Below are 20,368 nucleotides of genomic sequence, written 5' to 3' on the forward strand. Positions count from 1 at the left end.
TCATGTGTCAGGGTACAGATGAATGCCAGAGCTCCCCCCACTACGTGCATCTCATCATTCAGGGCACACGTGAGTGTTCAGGCCTTGCTGGCTGGTGGGTTGACTTCTGCATCAGTGTTTGCTAAGCACATAACCGATTACACTGCTCAATTACAATTTTTAGAACCAATATTTTCTGTCTCAAGTAATTTTAATTTGTTTTTTTTTAAATGAAATGCTTCTCTTAGAGATCAGTCCACCAACTTGTTTATAAAACACCTTGGCAGAAAAGAGTTTTAAAATATCATTGAATTTAAGAACGCCACAGGATTTACCACTAATTTACATTTAGTGTTTATAGTTCTCAGATTGTGGTTGCTGTAATAACCAGCATATTTTTGCCTTGAATATTTTGTGGATTATATTTCCCCTATTCTTTCTCCTTGACCTACATTCCCCACAGTAGGTGGGCAGATTGTTGTTATATAGTCTGGCTTTTATTTATCTTCACTGGTTTAATCTCTGAGTTAGTATTTCTAAATATGAAGTAAGTCTATTTTGTGGCAAGGTTTCTATCTCCTTAGTGCCTTGGTTTGTGTAGTGAGATTAGCAGTTCATTGCTCATTCGGTACAGACCACCCCTTTCCTTGCCTCTGTGCTGAGGACGCACCTTCAGGCTGGTTCTTTCCATCACTTCCTGGTAAATCACACAGAGCAACCCAATCAATCACTTTGGGTTCAACTGGGAGCATGTTAGTGACTAGGGTATTCTGTTGTGTTAATGGATATGTCTGACACTTTTCATAGCATTGATTTAAAAGCAAGTGATAGCCTATCAGCCACTGCATTTTGCCATTCTCCCTTTTCTACAGGAAAACCTTTTAGCATGCTACTAGCTATAAGATCCTGCTCAAGCAACCTTTCCATCTCCATCCCCCACCTTCTTCACCCTCCTCTCTCACATGCTCTGCCAGGGCTCACATACAGTTGCACAGCATGTGATCCAGCACATGTGCATTCATCTGACAGTATCTGTTCAAATATTCCAGTATGTAATGAGTTCCAATATAGCCCGTAGTGTTTGACTGGTTAACTTGCTAAATGAGCTCCCTGTGAGCATGCACACATCCAAACACTGGAAGCGTTCACTAATAGCATAGCTATGCTCTTAGCTAGGTTTTAATTATTTTTCTCATCCCTGCAATAGAATACCCAGCAAGAAAGATTTCCTTGAGCTCACAGAAGACATGATGGCTGGACCAGCTTTTGTCCATGACTGTGAGAATGAGATAGCTTAATAATATGCTGGTGGGCCCAGACATAAAGAGTTTGCCTGGAAGTAGAGCCCGGCTATACCCTGGAAACCTATCCCACTGTGGCCCAGTTACTTCACCTGGACCCTGCCTCCTAACAGTGCTACAGCTTCCCTAAACAGCATTCCCATTTGGAGACTATGTGTTCAGAAACACCAGACTGTAAGGATTTGTCACACTAAGCCACAACAGTGGGCTATGCAGATACTATTATCTGTTTGTTCAGTTTTTAAAAATGTAGTTTCCAAGTATAGAAAGCCTACCCCTTCTGAATAACACAAGGTTATAAAAGGCTGTGGCTACGAGGAACATACCTCTGTGAGCTTGTTCTCAGGGCTCTTCTCCCCATCTCTGCCTACTCTGCAGCTGGGAAAGGCCGTCATTGTTTGCCTGACTTTCTGTTGGAGTCTTAGTTGGAGTACTGTTTGCTTAGTTAAAGGTGTCATCGATTTACCTACCAACACCACTTAGATGTTGACTTGCACTGGCCCAAATATGTCTTTTGGCAATGCCAGGCACCAATTCCAGCTTTAATTAGCAGATTCTGTTTTTCAGATGGAGCAGTATGCTGACTGTGGTTATTTTTGCCCGGGAACCTACTCTGAATAGTTGGCAATAAAGAGTATTTATTCATTTATCTGCCTCATGTACTGCACTAACAGACCACGAGAATTAATTATGATTAAAAGCCATGTTGCCTCCATCATTGTTACCATTACTGATATAGCCCTTATGATTAGTTACAAAGAGCAGTGTTTTGCCATATTGCAGAAATCTTGCAATTTATATACTCATACAGTTACTGTAGCTATGAAACAGAAAGGAGAAAGGGGACTCCTGGAAGAGAAAGGGGTATCAGTGGGCATGCGAAAGGGCAACAAAGCAATAGGACTCAATAGGATCAAAATATGTTATATACAATTATGAAAATCTCATAATAAGATCATTGTTAATATGTAATTATACATGCTGATATAAGTGTTTAATACTTATATTTAAATTTTCAGTAACTAGGATGTACATAATAATAGTTTTGGTGTTTCATCTTTTTCTATTAAAATGTTATGAGCTCTTACTTTCCATCATATACCTTGAAGAGAGAACTTCTATTTCTTACCTACTTCTTACAGTACTCTGTATCCCAAAGAGTAAAAGGTAGGGATGATTTATAATGAGCTCACTGACCTGCTCTTGAGTATGGAGAAAACAGAAATCAGAATGCAGAATAGCTAAGAGGCTGTTTTCACATTGAAAGAAAACTGTACAAAAACTCTACCAGGTCACCAGTGTTCCTTTCAATAATTGAACATAAGCCTTTATCAGAAATTTTGCCTAATGCTAGTCCTTGTCAAAGAATGACAAAATCTCTCTCTCTCTCTCTCTCTCTCTCTCTCTCTCTCTCTCTCTCTCTCTCTCTCTCTCTCTCTCTCTCTCTCTTTCTCTCTCAGGGGTATAATACTGGCCTGAGTATGGTGTGGGGTAACTATGATTAAATATAAGGCCTGCTCCACAGGAGGAACTGTAGGCCTGGAACTGTAAATCTGGCCCAAGAACTCACACATTTTTAAAAATTAAAAGTCAGCATTTTAAAAGTATATATTTATTCATGTTCATGCCTTTGTGTATGTGTATATGTGACACATGTATGAAGCTATATGAGAAGCCCAGAAGAGGTACCAGCTTCCCTGGTGCTGGAGTTCATGGATGGTTGTGAGCTACCAGGTAGTTTCTGGGAATAGAACCTGCATCCTCTGGAAAACCAACCACTTGTACATGCATGTGTGTGAATGTGCATGTGAAGGGCAGAAGGACATCCTTTGTCTCCTTCCTTAGTTGTTCTCCACCTTGTGTTTTTGAGATAGGATCTCTCACTGAACCTGAAGCTCATTATCTGGACTATCTGCTCAGTAAACTTCATCTATCTGACCAGGTCTCACTCTTTTTTTTTTTTTTTTTTTTTTTTTTTTTTTTTTTTTTTTTTTTTTTTTTTTTTTTTTGGTTTTTTGAGACAGGGTTTCTCTGTGTAGTCTTGGCTGTCCTGGAACTCACTCTGTAGACCAGGCTGGCCTCGAACTCAGAAATCCACCTGCCTCTGCCTTTCAAGTGCTGGGATTAAAGGTGTGCACCACCATCCCTGGCCAGGTCTCACTCTTAATTTCTTAATTTCTTGTAATTCCCCCAGCAATGGGATTACAGCCATGTATGCCTAAGGAAGAGTACTGATTTTCTGTGGGGATCTGAACTTGGGTCTTCGTGCTTGTTTATTGGGCACTTTAGTAATTGAACCATCTCTCTAGCCTCAAAATTGTCTTAATTACTTATGGCTTTTCCTGTGCCTGCATATAGTCTGAGGTCATATAAACTGAATAGCTCTGTATGGAATAGGTAAAAGTCTACCATTATTTTTTTTAAAGATTTATTTATTTTATTTATGTGAGTACAGTGTAGCTGTCTTCAGACATACCAGATGAGGGCGTCAGATCTCATTACAGATGGTTGTGAGCCACCATGTGGTTGCTGGGATTTGAACTCAGGGCCTTTGGAAGAGCAGTCAGTGCTCTTAACCACTGAGCCATCTCTCCAGCCCCAAGTCTACCATAACTAAGCATATTTTATTTAGAAACAGAACACTTCTGGTATTAGAGATAATTTTATTAAATAAAATCTGGTACTTCCTGCTGATTGCTTATATGGTTTTTTGACAGATTAGATTTCCTCCTAATATTTAAATGATTATTTAATTTATATTCAGTGTTCTGACAGTGTCCAGGTACCAGCTATCATGTGCTAATGAAAAGGTATGTATCAGTTGTGCTACCATTAGATAATACAATATTCATTATATATGTAAAATATGCCATTGTTTTTATTATGATGTAGAGAATGTTGAGAGACATTACCTCTGTGGATGGTGTACAGACTGCGTAAGAAGAAGCATGGATTCATGTTGGAGGCTGCAAATCACACACATGCATTATTTGATACATTGTTTAGAAAAGTTCTTAATTCCACAGACTAATTTCTCATGTTGGAAGGCTCCGTGGCTTCTGTGCATCCTAAAGTTGGAAATAGAGGTGCTGGGGCCTGGAATCTGAGACACCAAGGAAATAATGTTAGCAACACTTGAAAAGAAATTTAAAAACCCCAAAATTCTTTTTCTCTCTGTGTTGATTGGCCTCATATTGTTCACCTAATGAGCAATGTGTTTTTGTTATTTTATCTGGAGGCTAGATAACACACCGCAAGCGGTTCAAGTCCTTAGTGTCATCACCTTGAGAAAAGCAGGTCAACTCTGCATTTGGTCTAAAGGCCCAGGAAATGGCCTCTGTTTGACCTGGCAGTGTGGGTGAAAGGTAAGGTCACACTATATCTCTTCCACCTCAGTGACTGTATTATAAGCTTCAGAATGGGAGACAGCAAGAGAGACAGTGTCTGAGTTGCATACTACAACAGACCAACACACAAGCATATATACACAGTATTGATCTTGAGACTAAGTATTTTGTTTTTAAAACTGGCTTTTATATTATAACTGCAATTTACTTGAAAAAGGCACAAGGGGTAACATATGGCTATCTTAGACTTAAAGTAGTATGGCATGTGAGCATAAATAAAAACTCCCACTAAAGTCCACAGAATATGAAATATGAACATGAAATATAAAGTAAAATGTTCTTCCATCAACTTCTTTCTCTTAAAAAATTATCGTATGTAAGAACTATACCACATTTTAAGGAAAATGTTTCTTCAAATGTACTAAATACTGTGCTACTCGAGCAAATATTTAAATACTGTACTGGTTTCTCTGCAGACTTAAATTTAATTTTCCTGTTAGCCAAGAAACTGAACCCTCAAATCCATCTTCGTTTGTCAGCTTAAATGTTTTAGTTTCCTACAGAGATGGTTTTCTAAAGTGTTAGAGACATACCGGATCTAGTGTACTTTTCAGAGGAATCCAGTGGGACTGTTTATTACTTTTGTTATTTATCTTCCCTTTTTCTCACTAGCATGTTTGTATAATCAGAAACAAAAGTCTCTTCTCCCACTCTCCATGCTCTCCTGACTGAAGTCACTCAGGGCACACTGCTCGGAATGAGGCTGTGAGGATTTACACGCGTCTGCCATTACTTGATTGTTGAGGGTCTCTTTTTCTTGTGCTCATCATGCTTATGTGACACAGATATCTATTTCAAGCCTTTTCACATTTGTTTGCAAAGAACATTGATGTCTGCCACTTGAATAGTCTAAGTTAACTTTTCTCAAATGAGATTACTTGCTAAAAAGCTTCAATGTACTTTTCCTTACTTGGAAAGGCCACTGCATTGTTTGGCCTCTGTATGATTCACGTGGTAGCTTTTACCCCCCCCCCCCATTGTTCATTGATAGGTCTTACACCTCAGGCATTGGACCACATTCACTCCAGCCTGGACCTTCAGGAAAAAGAGCCACTTGAAGCCATGTCGGAAACTGGCTCTGTTGAATTCGCACTTACAATACTTCCTGCATTCTCTCCTTTCTCCTTCTATTATGAAAATGCAGATTATTTTTTAATTGTTGATTTATTTTTATTTATTATTTGTGGTGTTTACCTGTCTGTGTACCCTGTGGAAGCCAAAAGAGTACATTGGATGTCCTTGGACTGGAGTTACAGACAGCTGTGAGCTGTTGTGTATGTGCAAGGAATAGGACCTTCTGAAAGAATAACCAGTGCTCTTAACCACTGAGCATCTCTCCAGCCCTGAAAATGTAGATTCTTAATGTCACAGGCTCTCTATCATTACAAATGTCACAGACCTCTTGATACCTTAAATTAGAGGTACAAAAAGAAGCTTGCCTTCTGACGCCCAGTTAAGAGACAGAAAAACTAATACAGAACTGATGTGGCACATATAGTCTCATACAGGAGAGCTCCTTCACATCATACTTTTGAGATGTGTATTTCCAAGATTCTAAGAACTAAATGTAGAGGTTGAGAGATGCTTCAGCTGGTAAGAGTTCTTACTGCTCTTGCAAAAGATTCAGATTCAGGTCCCAACTTCCAAATTGTGGCTCACATCTGCAACTCTACCTCCAGGTGATTCAGTGCCCTCTTCTGGCCTCTGGGAACTGCATATGCATGGCATATGTACATACATACATACATACATACATACATGCATGCATGCATGCATATATACAAAGAATTGGTGGAAATAGATTGAGGCTACTTTCCAATGTGGACCTGAGTGGGCTACCTAATCTTTTACATCTTACTCTTAGAACCCATAACCATGAATCATTGTAAGGCTGTTTGGTAAAGAGCTTGAATAGAACAAGTCAAGAGTAGTGGTTCCTCCTGTCAGATAGATACAAAGAGATAGGATATTTAAGTGTCTGTGGACTGCTCACTCCTTTTTATATTACTCACCTCCCTTGAGTTGTTCTAATCAACCTAAACTGTGAAGACAGTAAACATTAATAAGTCTGTGCCTTCCTTCCCTTGTGCTTCTTAATCTCCTAAAGTTAGGCCAATACTGATAGCAGCTTGTTTGTCTGATGTGGCCCTTCCTTTATCTTCTCAGAAAACTTCATGAAGTTTAAAAATACATAGACTTAAATTTTTAAAAAGTTGATGAGCAATATTTCATTTGAGACTCACTACAGATCTTTATACCTGCAAAAATAGTTCTGGAATCATTGAGTTGTGACACATAAAATTCATGGATTTGTTCCTCAGTCACACACCTTGGCGGATACAGCTGCCGACTACCCAGGATTCATGTTCTTCTTCCTGGGACCAAAACTCTAACTTGTAGCTGGATACTTTGACATTCAGATGAGCTACCACATTTTTCTTCTTACTCCCATCTATATTTGGTCGTGACCTATGAAAAATTAGTTCAAATACACCTTGGGACTTCACAGTGGTCTCTTTAAAGATGGGGAGGTGCAGCCTCTCCCCTTCTTACCTTTGACTTATTTGAGTATGAAGTCTGGAAAGCTACTATGAATCACAAAGACAAGGCCATAGCCTAAAACGTCAAAGCCAGCATTGGAGGAGCCTGAGGCTTTGATGACCTCAGTGTGTGGTTGTGAAAAGTCTGAAGGCTATCACCAATGTTCATTTATGTGAGGAAAGATGAATTCTCTCTTGCCTAAGCAACTATTAGTTGGGGTTAGATTAAATGTAGGTTGTTCTTCTAATGCTCTCAACTAGAACCCTATCTTGGTAAGTTAGACTATACCTACTACTAGAAAATATGCCATGTTTTCAAGTAGACCTGGTTTAATTTTAAAATAAAAATTATACTTTGGGAAGGTAAATGGTTCCAAAATGCTCACCAATGAGTAAACCCCGCATTGCCTGTCAGCAGAGAATCTGGATCTGTCTCCTACTCTTTCTGATTTATGCAGGAAGCAAACTTGTGAGTTCACAAATTGTGAAACACACCTTTCTGTGCTGACATCGAGGAGCAGACACTTAGCTGTCAGGAATCTCTTCATGCCTAATGTGTGGAGGAAGCTGTAGAAAGGGCTCAGGGCAGCCACTGGAGCCTTTTCCTTGTATGCTCACTGTCCACTGCCAAGCCCCACTTCAGCCTTTCTCCAGGACATGGATTTCCCCCTTTAGGTAATGCTTTCTCAGATAATTGACAAATTAAGTCTATTTTTATACTGAACGAGTACTTTGTCATGGTCTCTGATTTTCAAAGGACAATCATAAGCACAGGACAAGTGTTAATGTCTTAATATATCTCTGCCTAAGAGATGCTAATTTGAGAAGTTTTGTTCCTGAAGACACACTGACATCAAAAGACTAAAGAAATCATCCAGTATTTATTACAGGGTTTCCTGCCTCTTAAGTTCCGGAAGAAAATAGAGGAAAGGATTTGATTTTCGGTCTTTATTTTTATTGAGTTTTTTGTTAATCAAAATATTCACCCTGCTACTTGTGAAATTAAAATCTGTGCTATGGAAAATAAGTACCATCTGGGCTGCATTTTTCCCTTCCTCCTCTAGAGAACACAGTGCAAAGGAGAGCAGGCAGTGTCCTAGCATGCTCACTTCACTGTATGCCTGGGGTGCCTGATGTGATACGGTAGATAATCCTCACTGCAGAGTGCTGGGACCAGAAATACAGTGTGTGAGGCATCAGCTCACTGGAATACCTAACAGTGATTGCCATCCCTTCAGAAAATGACTCAGAAAGTGTCACCTCTGCCTTCAGTAGCTGACTCTGTGAGTGTACACACTTGCCATCGTATGCTTATACAGGCATACGATGGGTGCACGTCTCTGTGATAACTCTACAGCACTTCTCCATTTTTATTAAACTATTTTACTAAAATACAAAAACATTTCTAGGTCTTATTAAAATTATCTGTTGCTTGGATTTGGGAAGGTCTCCTGTTCTGCAGAAACTAAAGCCAGTTTCTTCTTGAAGCCAATAAAAAACATTTCAGGTGTAATTTTCTAAGATTATTTCAAGTCTTTTAAGCCTCTGCAGTTGCAACATGAAATACTAATTTGCAGTAGATTCTGGGTGATTTTGGTTGATCAGATAAAAAATATCTTCTGTGAAGAAGGAATGTTCTAGGATCTGGTAGCCTAGTAGCCCCATCACTCACTATACAGTAGGATTTAATTCTTTCTAGCAGTGTGTCTTGATAAAAAGAAACTCTCATGTAAGAACTAAACAGATTTTATCCTCCATAACTCACATGATCAGCTAAGGTATGTGTGGTACTTTGAATGCATATAAGCCCTTGTTCTCCCATTGGTGAAGCTATTTAGAGGAGTTTTGGAAGCTTTAGGAGACAGAGCCTTGCTGGAGGAGTTACGTCACTAGGGGCAGCTATTGAGGTTACCCTTGCCCATTTCCAGTGCTTTCTGTCTGCTTCCTTTGTACAGATGGGATGCAGCTAGCCAGCTTCCTTCTCCTGCCAACATGCTATGCCAGGCCCACCATTACAGCCTCTAGACCCCTGGAGCCCTGGGCCAAATAACCCATTTCTTCCCGACTCAGCCTTGGTTATGACATTTTATCACAGCAACAGAAGAATAACCAATACAGTGTATTTGAAGTCATCATACGGGGCCAACAATCTGTAGGAACTCTGTACTGCCTTATAATTGTTCTGTACATCTAAGATCATTTCAAAATAGTTCCATGTTGAAAGCATAAAGACCCCTGTTTTCTTCAAGTGTGGAGGAGAAATAACAAAAGCTGCTTATCCTCACTGGGATGGTTTTTGAGGGGACAAACATGAGGCTGCAAATCAGTTCAGCCGCTGTTTCCTGCTGTGACACTTCTCCTTTGACTTCACCCCTCTTCCCACCTCTGAGCTCTTCCTCTTCCTGTCAAAGTTGTTCTTGCTTTTTGTAAAGCTTTTGTGGTTACTTTATTTAAGGTGAAATGCTGCCTCACAGTTGCCAAGCTACTAAAACAATCCTCCTTTCTTCAGTTCTCTTTGTAATCCATTCTACACCCTCTGGGCATGCAGTTGGTTAAGCCTTTTTACCTAAGAATTGGGACTAATGGCCACTGACATTTAATCAAATAACAGTTATAATACATTTACTTATAAGTAAAAGTTGAATAAAATTTGGGCACTGACATCTAAGAGAATGGGGATTTCATCATCAACTATCTTAACAGAACCCATTTTGTTAAATAACCATAATTATGGGTTTTGCATTTATGATTCCAGAGGATTTTGCTGCTCTGCATTCTTTGAAGCCTCAGAGCGCGGCAGACATTGTGCTTAGGTTTCTGGAAGGACCTAGAGTGGATCTAAACAGAGCCAGGGCTTCTGTACAGCATCAGTCCCCAGCAGCCCTGCTCATCCAGTGACTTTATACCCCCCACTTATCCAGGCAAGACTCCTGCATTCTGAAAACTGACAGTGAGATCTGAGGAGAGAGCTTAATTGTTAAAGGACCTTGCCTTTGAAGCAAGAGGACTTAAGTTTGATCTCCAGAGCTCACATAAAAAGAGAGGAAGTTTATAATCCTGATGCAGAGAAGGCAGAGACAGGTGAATCTCTGGGGCTTTCTGCCAGCCAGCCTACCCTACTTGTTGAGCTCTTGTCTAGTGAGAGACCTTGTCTCTAAAAAGAAAATGGTAGATGTTGCTTGAGGAAGAATACCAAAGGTTATATGCTTGAAAGTTTACCAATACATGCACACGTAGGTGCACACAAGAACACACATACCAGAGTTTTGAAATGTATTAGTATATTTTTAAAATAAGTATTAAATAGTATTAAAAGTACTGATTTTTCTGATCATATGAACATTTCTGCTTTTCCTGTTAATATTTGGAGATTTTCTTTCTTGTATTTGACTCAAAAGTACTTTTGATCCTTTTGCTTACCACTCTGTTCTCACGGCAGTCATGTTTGGTGAAAATTGTCATTTTCTCTTTGTTCCTGTGACTAAGTCTCGATGTATCAGAAAGTCATTTTCTCTCTTTTGTTCTTGTTAACCCGTGCTTACAGCCTGCTGGGCCTCATGTGCCTGCTGATGAGCTTGTTCATCTCTGACTCATGGTGACAGCTCAGCTGACTAAGGAGAGAAAGGTTAGCTTCAAAATGGCTACAAGTGTTCCTGGGGGAACAAACAGTCTAGCTTGGTTTGGTTTGCTTCTGTTCTCAAGTGCTCTCACAGTAGAAGGCCTCTGTTCTCTTGATTTATTGCCTGGACAGTTGCCCTGTTCTGGTGATGTCATTTCTTCAGCAGAATACAATGTAGTAGACTTTGTCACCCTTTTATTTATAGTTGATCATGTGTGGGGAGGGAAGGGCTGGAAGCAATTTTATTCTGAATTTTGGGATTTATTTTGGTTTTTTATTGTTAATTTTGTGTTATGTTTATTTGTGTTTTGTTTTGTCAGGCAAGATCTTATTTTGTAGCCCAGGTTGGCTTGAGACTCACTCTGTAGCCCAGGCCAGCCTCTCATTTACTATCATCTTTCTGCTTTAGCCTGCTGAATGCTAGAATTGCAGGCATGAGGCATCATGCCTAGGCTTCTCTCTGATTATTTAAAGCATGTGTGCCTTAGATTTGCTGTACAGTGGTCTGATAGCCCAGTTCTTCAAGGTTTCTCTTTGAGGCAAGTGATGAGAAACATACTGAACTGACACACCCTTTCCTCTTAGAAGGGTTTGAAAGGGTGTGGGCCTTGCAGACTACAGCAGTAGCCCAACTCAATCAAATGTATGAGTTGTTCTGCTGGAGAGCTTGGTCGTGGTCAGCCAGCCTGCAAACTTACTTTACACAGTTAGAGGGAAGGCCTGAGCCACATGCTATGCAGAAATCTCTAGGCATATCATCCAGGCAGCAAGCCTATAAGGACCAAAAAACCTAATGAAATACCTAGTGGTATCCTTTTCATATTTGCCTTCCAAAAACTAACCATGACAGCCTATCTGGATAGTCTGTAAAGCTCTGAGACCTTTCAGTAATGTTACCAGAAAAGACCTCCTGTAACTTAGCCAGGATTCATACTTTTTAATGCAAATACCTCCTCCTGAAAAAAAAGAAAAAGCACAGATAGATATCACAGCATCGGCATTCAGAAGAGACCTTTCTCCTATTACTTCTCTAGAGCTCTGGGCAGACATTTGCATGAATTTTATTTTGTCAGCTTGGTGATTCCACATCATGTTACAACTTCAGTTGCAGTAATAAAATTAATACTAACACTAAATGTGGATTTACAACAAAGTATGAGTGGACTTAAGTTGTGCTTTGTTTTAATAATAACCTTTCATTAAAGAGGACATTTTGTCCCAGAAAAGAAATACTTTACTGTGTATCTGATTTTCCTCACTATTAGCCTACCTAATAAACTCAAATGAAAAACCTTAAGTAGACATTTTCAATATATCCTTCTAATATTTATGATTGTGTTTATTATATAACCAATTTATGTTCATTCTTCATAGGTTAAAATACATAAAAAAGATAAAAATTCTTTTAGTCAGATGGATTAATATTTTTCAATCCACAGGTATAGACCAAAACAAGAAAAAGAAAATCCAGCTGAAAGGACTCAATTGTGACTAAGTGACAAATGGCCTCTATGTGTCTTAGTGCTGCTCTGGGCCCACTCACTCACATCCATTACTGTGATCCTTCTGGATCTCCCAATGCCCTGGAGTCCACAGCTGCTCCTTTAGGAAACTCCATATGACGCTCTAATTCATTCCTAATGCCTGCGACATATAAAATTGTTATATTATAAAAGCCATTCTGGGTGAACAAATTAATACCACTAGAAACTGTTGCTTTTTAAAAAACAGGCCATGCAATAGAAAATGCACTGTATTTTTATTATCCTATGAAAACTATGGGTCAAAATAGAGTCAACTTTTGGTTTTAAGACTGTACCTTTCAATACTATAAATTGGTTCTCTAAGTGTTACATCTGTGTGTGTGTGTGCGCGCGCGTACAGGTGTACATTTTATGACTTGTGTAAATCAAGCAAAATTACCTCAAAAGCAAAGATTTCCTTCTAAAGTTGTTTTTATTTATTTATTTTATCTGTCTATCTTTCTTTCTTTTGATTTATGGGCATGGGTACATAATCCTTGTGCTCTAGAGCACAGATAGATATTCCAAGGTAGCATTGTCTACATGTGAGACACTAATTTAAAACAATATAAACAAACAAAAATCCCAACATTTTTTCTGGTTGTAATTTAAGATGTATATACCTAGATAGGGGTGGTCCAGAGCCAGATCACATGTATACTGGGGAAGGACTTTGGGTAGCCATTTGTACTTCTTTTAACTTAAGAAGCAGAGCTGTGAACTCAGTCTGTAGATAAAGGAAGGTCTACTCCAGGGCATTCTGTATACCAGGGTCTTTTTGCTATGTTTTTATGAAATATAGTCATCCCCAGGATAGGGATGAAACAGGCCATCTATTGCAAAAAGTTCCTCCTCTATGAAAGGGATAGAGGAAGAACTCTGGCCATGTGTTTAGAGGGAGTCCCACTTGATGTGGTAGGGAACCTTTTCAATTACAAGCTGGCACAGCAGGCACAATGTGTGTGTGTGTGCGTGTGCGTGTGCGTGTGCGTGTGCGTGTGCGTGTGCGTGTGCGTGTTCATAGCCATACACTCTAGGCTTCTGAAGTTTCTCTATAGCTACTGATATACATGCCTACCTGTCAGATGTTACCTTACAAATTGATATAAGGGACATTTCTTCAGTATTAGGTGTGCTTCACTATCTTTCTGCAATGTCCCATAGTTCATATATCGTCCTGCTGAGTACTCCCACCAGCCACTCCATTGGGGTTTGCAAGTTCACTTTCTTGTTCTGATCCAATGTAATGGAATTATCATGAACTTGATTCTTTCTATTAGGAAATGGCTTCACTTTCAATTATGAAAGTCCTAAGAGCAATCAAAATAGGAGGGTTTTGTTTTGTTTTGCTTTGCTTTTTTAATGATTGTTTTTGAGGTAGAAGTGACAGCAGATAAATTTTTATTTGGGTTTGAAACTTATGTTCTGTGATTCTGAGTTACTCAAAAACAGTAGATGTCATGTGTATTGAGAAGCTTGCAGGAGATATGCCAGCATATAGCTTCAGTGACAGCATGTGGAGAATGTGAGCAGAGCCACCGGTGTGCTGCATAAGTCACCCAGATGCTGTGGCTGCTCCAAGCAGTGACTGGTGCTGCCCAAAGTGCATTTCAAAGGCACAGGCAACTTTGCTCTGACATCAAAACTTTACTGAAAACCCAAATTAACAGATACTGAAAACAACAACAACAACAAATTCTACATAGAACCAATTAGCTGCAGACATTCTTGCTTTCTTGTTTTCATTTAAGTAGGATCCAGAAAACGATCCCATCTGACATGAGAATCTTCCTTCACAGTTATTATACAGTAACCAGGATAGGGCAAAACTCCTTGGCAATAAAATGGGTGGCTAGTAAAATAACCATTCCCTTTTACCTTTAAAAAATTAAAAACACAAAACCTATATCAGTTAGATGTTAAAATATTGTCAGATATTTAGAAGATTCTAGTAATATTCAAAGGCAACGTTTTCCAAATAGGCTCTTATTTTGTTATATAGTAATACCAGTAAGCTTTAATTGAAGAAAAAGTGACTATGTTGTGTATTTTTCTGAATGTTGGGGGTCAATGTTGTTAATAATACCCAAGAAAATCAAGTCATATGTGGAACTGGCCTTGAGGATACAGAACTTGAGTCATCTGCAGATGACCTTGTATTCATGTGGCCTTGAGCTCAGAAGAGCCTTTTGTAATTGAGAATGCCCATGTGCATGAATGCTGAGTTGAGCCAATAACCATTGTTCATCCATATTCATTGGGATTTGCCCTTCTGTATTCTAAAAAACATGAAGGTGGGGTTGGCTTGGTTTGAATTGGGTTGGGTTGGGTTTGGGTTGGGTGTGGTTTCATTTAGTTCCTAGTAGGTAGTTGCTTACTTGCTTAGGTTTTTGAGAGAGGATCTTACTGTATTCAAATTTATGATTCTCTGCCTTAGCCTCACAAGCACTTGGATCATAGACATTTGTGAGCACATTTGGGCAAAATTGGCTGTTTTTAAATTTCAGTTTTGTGACCATACTGAATTGTCATGTAAACTTGATAAGTCCTCTTTAAAGAGGCACTTTTAAAAATAAACTCAATATTTGATGCTTTGTTCAGAAGAAGCCAGAACATGGAGGGAGCGTAGTTCCTGCTGTGGTTATCACAATGTACACAGGTCTCTCTTTCTAGGAAAAGTATGCCTGAGTCGACACTTTTGGAGCTAAACTTCACTTCTAACTCTGTCTCTATTAAGCATTAACTTTAGCTTCTCTGCCTCAGTGTTTTCATCTGTAAGACGGATTATTAAACTGTTGAGTTTATTCTTTTGGTTTTTGTTGAGTTTTGTTTTTTTTTTATTCAGTTTTGTTTTATTTATCTCAGAGGTTGTGTTTTTTCCAGAGAGTTCTTTGTTACTGGGATTAGAAAAGGTTCATCAGTGTACACTGTAGAATGTGCTGGCATCTGAAGGGAGGCAAAGAGGGAAGTAGAATTTGGGCACCTCAAAAATTAAGAGCCATGACTATTTAACATATGGATAGTCTCTTTATTCTTTTAAGTAGAACTTCATTTTAAAATCTGCTTACCCTGTCCTAGAATTCATACAATTTGGTCATAATTCTTGAAATTCCTGGTCATAGATCATCCTACAAGGACACTGGATTAAAAATGTAGTATAATCTACAGAGAGCTTTGATAACACAAATATCATGTGCTCCTGTCAAATCGCATCTCTTCTAACCTCAATTTCCTTATCTTTAAAATGAAGAGGCTTAAACAACTACACGATAAGCTGCCAGTAGCTCTACCATACCATGCCAATGACTCTTCTGAGTCAGCCACCCTGCATGAGTGGTTCCTATGTGCTAGGTACTGGTAATGGCTTCCTGTGAGTGCCCTAGGGCCAGCTTCCTAATGCTGCACAGCTCAGAGGTTAGATGCTAAAGGAACTGAAAAGAACTAAAGATGAGCTACACAAAAGGAAGAGGCACTGGAGAGGGTAGCTATAATGACATAAAGCCCTTCACATGTCTGTGAGTATCTTTAAAATGGCCTGGGATGATAGGCTTTGCAAGGACAAAATCTCCTAACTGCCACACACTTCATTTAGTTAAAGCTGGCCACCCTGGCAACCTTAATCTCTTAGGATAAGTTCTCCTTACTTTAAAAGACTAGAAGTCCTAATTGCAGACACACCAACTATCTTAGCATATATACCAAAGCCAAATCTTGATTGTGGGCAAGAAGAAAAGTATTAGATAGAAGAAAAATGTGAGTCATTCCTTGAGGACTGTCATGTCTTTGTCTAAGTGCTTTCTGTCTAGTCCTGTGTGAGGGATGTGGTGGCTGGTTCCAGGGTAGCAAAGCAGAGAGTATAGGAGTCCTACTGCTGAGGGCTGGGTACATCCCTGCCCTCTGGAATAGAAGAGTGGCATTTGTTCACTCAGACTGCCCATTGCTTATTTGCTATGTGCCAGCTATGTTTCCAGGACTTAGAAATTCAAACGTGACAGATTCTCACTATAATCATACACAGAGGCACACATGCACATGCTTACATAAATACATACGAATGGTACAGTGTTATCAGTATGAGGAGTTTTAAATAAACACATCAGTAACCTACTATCTTTGTTCAGAATACAAAAACACTTGTTTCCTTTTTATTTTCTATCAGCAAACAGTTATTGGTTGAGTCATATCACAGTAAAACAAGAGGCCAGTGGCTAGGGTGATGGCTCATTTGGCAAGTTACTGCCATGCAAGTCTGAGGACCTGCATTCAAATCCTCAGTACCCAGGGAAAAGCTGGGCCTGGTTGGCTGTGCCAGTATTCTCAGCAAGGGCAGGATAGGAGGATGGAAGGTAACAGCAGGCAAACCCCTGCAAGCTCCTAAGTCAGCCAGGCAGAACTGTGTGAGGAAGTTCCAGAAGATAACTCCCCCAAGCGAAAGGTTGAAGATGCCTGAGACCAGCACCCAAAGTTGTTGGCAGATGGCTGCACGTGTATGTGCCAGCACACACCCCATACACGTACTACATGTGAATAAATAGGTAGGTATGAGAAACTAAATCACACATAGGCATGTGTGTGTGTGTATGTGTGTGTGTGTGTGTGTGTGTGTGTATACATGTGCATGTTACCCATGCAAAATACTTGCTGATGTATACTCAGAAATGACACTTTTACCAAGCAAGCATTGATCATTATCAAGAAAAGTCTAGATTGTGTTCATGTGTTTGTGAGGATATATTGTTGGAGAGAGAGGAAGAAAGGAGAAGAGGTAGAAGATAAGAGGAGGAGTCAGGAAGAACCGTGTTCCTAAGGAACCCCACCAGTAGGTGCTCCCTTTTTCCTCAACCCTGCCTCATCTGTCTTCTGCACTGATAAGCACATCAGGTGACAAACCTGTAAACTGACCATTCAGCTCACATCAGACAAGAAAGAAAAATGACACAGCCATTAGAAACACTATGTTGAGGACATCCAGAGCTGTGAGAAAGAACGTTTACAGAAAGTCCTTCCACTGCAGAAAAACTAAAATCTCAGGGATTCTTCTTCCCCCACCCCTCTCTCTTTGCTGGTACTGGTCAGAATCCCCTTCCAAGAAGACCAGGCTGTCTCATCTCAAACTGCTTCCCTTACCAAGGAAGCGGAAGCGGTCGTAGCCTTTGCCACCACCAAACCATGGGTGAAGTATAATTATGCTACCTCTGTGAGACAGTGTAGGAGCAAACATGTGCTGGACTGGATCAGGAAAGCCATGAGTGCAGCTAGCCCAAGCTGTGAATCATCGTGAACGCAGATTAAAGGAGCTGTGTTGTGTTTACCTTTCCCCTGATTTTCTTTGTAATTGAGAAGACTGTTAACTCTGGCACTACGTTCTGAGGGAGGATATATGGATCTCAGGCACTGAGTCCTGTTTTCATGTCACTGCACCACGCTGTAAAGCAGATAGACAGTGATAGTTAATAATGGTTTTCATGTCTGCTTCTCCTCCCCACAGTGTTTGCTTTTGTTTTTAGAAGATGGGATAAATACAAAGCATTAAATGTGTGTTGGCTAAGTAAGCTAGTCCTTGAGTTTTAACTTTAATAACAACAGAGCAGAAAGTATTGTAATCTTTGTTTCCAAAAGAAATAAACTTCACAACTGCCAGCATTTACTTTGTATTTTTGTATTTTCTTTTCAATTACATGTGTGTGCACATGAACACGGAGCCAACGGAGGCCAGAAGAGGGCCTCCGATCCCGTGGAGCTGGAGTTAGAGTTGATTGTGACTCACCAGATGTGAGCACTGGGAACCAAATTCAGGTCCTCCGGAAGGGTGGTACACTGTTTACCACGGACTCTGGCTGCAGCCCCAGAGCAGCTCTGACTGTTTGTCATGGTTATGTAACATAGTTCATGTCTGTCACCATACTTAACTGCTCTCTTAGACCAAGGTCTGGAAAGTGGTACAGAAAGCCTAAATATCTACTCTGGAAATGTATATTAAGAATCTATTTCTTTAAAAACTTGAGATTTTTTTATTTTTTATTTTTATTTATTTTACTTTATTATTTATTTATTTATTTATTTTTGTCCATCAGAGAGCAGAAAGACAGACTCGAACTATGGATTCAGCTCAATATGCAGAATTCTGTGAAAGCCGACAGTTAAGTTTCTGTGAGTATGCATTTAACTTCACTAACAGATGTGTGAGTAGTTGTGTTCCAGGTGTGCTAGACTGTGACATGCTCTCTGTTTCTTAGAAACTAGTGTATTCAATGCGTGCATCCTTACGGTCATTACAGAAACTGTCTGTGCAGGGGAGCCTGAAGATCATGCTGTACTCTCCTGCTATACAGTTAATGGTGGTCAGAGAGTTGAAGCATATGCACACAGAAGCATCCATGGAACTATTCTTATGGCCTCTGTAGTCAGAACAGCCACTTTTTTCTTACTATTCTTACTTCACTCTCCCATTTCCTAGTCATGCTTACTGAAATACAGTAATGCTGACTCCACTCGACCCATAGTGACATTAATAGTCAGGACATTTAAGAGCCTCCAATATTAATTATAAGCCCAAAACTCACTTGTATGCACATTCATGTTACCACACAGTGACTTCTCAGTCATGTGCTTCACTTTGTCCTTAAGCCTCCTACTGAGCATGCACAAAGTGCTAGCCAGAGCCATGAGTCAGTGCTTTTGCCTCAGGAGTGACCTCACAGTGAAACCAGGGTCTTCCCCATCACTGAACAGCAGCTGGGGAAAAGTATGTGAGACCCTAACAGTGGGCCAGACTGCATCAGCCCTGCAATGACTAGGGCTCTTGGGGTGAAGGTCAAAGAGAAAGTGCAATGAAGAGTCCATTCAAAACTATGACATAGTCACACATGACCCTGATCTGAGAAGTTATAGAAACAATGATATCTTTAGAAGAAAAGCAATTGTGTGGTCATGATAACCATGTATTTGATTTGGAAAAAGAAAATGAGAACAGCCTTTTAGATCATGAAGTGCAGATAAATGACACATTTCAAATCACACTGCCCCATGCAAGCATCAGAAAAATATAAGAAAACATGTTTTGGAAGATTTTTTTCTAAAAAAAAAATATATTTTCCAATCTGACTAACAACTTGGCATAGGACATCTGTGAAGCATTAAGTAAATGACACTTCAGATCATGGCAATTTCAGCAAATGAGAGGGTTTTGTATGGTAATTTTGGGGTTTAAATACAGCATTCAAGTATTTTATAAGCATAAACCTCCAGTTCATAAAGTAGCATTTAGTGCAGTTGAACTATTTTTTAAATCATATTTTAAACTGAATTCACAAGAAAAAATGGAAGTGCTATTGCACACTAAAACTGATAGTCTTGGTCTTGTCATGCATCTTTTGTTTGAGAACTGGGTTTTGTTATTTCTTTTCTGTTGTGTTAATCACAAAGAAAAATTATAGTAGATGAAATGTAATAGTTTCTCCTTCTGATAAAATTACAAAATAAGCAGCATATTGTATATAATTTTCTTTTCTGTGGGGAGAAAAGATTGTGTCATTTAAAAATATTTTAAATATTATTAAAAATATTTGCTCCATGGGAGCTTCACTGTGGAACCCGGTGGGAGAGTCTGTTTCCTACAACAGGAAGCATCCCTGTGCAGGTGAGAGTGGGGCTCTTTGCAGTCTCCTCCTCCTGATGAATTCCCAGGATGCGGGAACTGTGACCTGCCTTCTTAAGTATCTGTTCATGGCAGTTCCTGAGGTCAGTGCTACCGTGCACACTAGGGCATGTGTACACATACCCCATACTCCACACAGACAGACTACACAGACCCCATACTCCACACAGACAGACTACACAGACCCCATACTCCACACAGGCAGACTACACAGACCCCATACTCCACACAGACAGACTACACATACCCCATACCCCACACAGACAGACTACACATACCCCATACCCCACACAGACAGACTACACATACCCCATACTCCACACAGACAGACAGGGCTTAAAA

The 20,368-nt window shown here is 39.7% G+C and overlaps 1 protein-coding gene across 4 annotated transcripts in view; it reads left to right on the plus strand.

Annotated features, from left to right (window-relative positions):
* The window catches only part of Supt3h (SPT3 homolog, SAGA and STAGA complex component), a 353,506-nt gene that overhangs the window by 252,125 nt on the left and 81,013 nt on the right, over positions 1 to 20,368 (plus strand). For all 4 annotated transcript variants that reach the window (XM_031348370.1, XM_031348369.1, XM_031348372.1 and 1 more), the window contains one exon: positions 18,444 to 18,519. In XM_031348370.1, the coding sequence (XP_031204230.1) occupies positions 18,444 to 18,519 (76 nt within the window). The remainder of the gene's footprint in view (positions 1 to 18,443; positions 18,520 to 20,368) is intronic.

The sequence above is a fragment of the Mastomys coucha genome, unplaced genomic scaffold, assembly GCF_008632895.1.
Source record: "Mastomys coucha isolate ucsf_1 unplaced genomic scaffold, UCSF_Mcou_1 pScaffold3, whole genome shotgun sequence".
In the NCBI taxonomy this organism is placed as follows: Eukaryota; Metazoa; Chordata; class Mammalia; order Rodentia; family Muridae; genus Mastomys; species Mastomys coucha.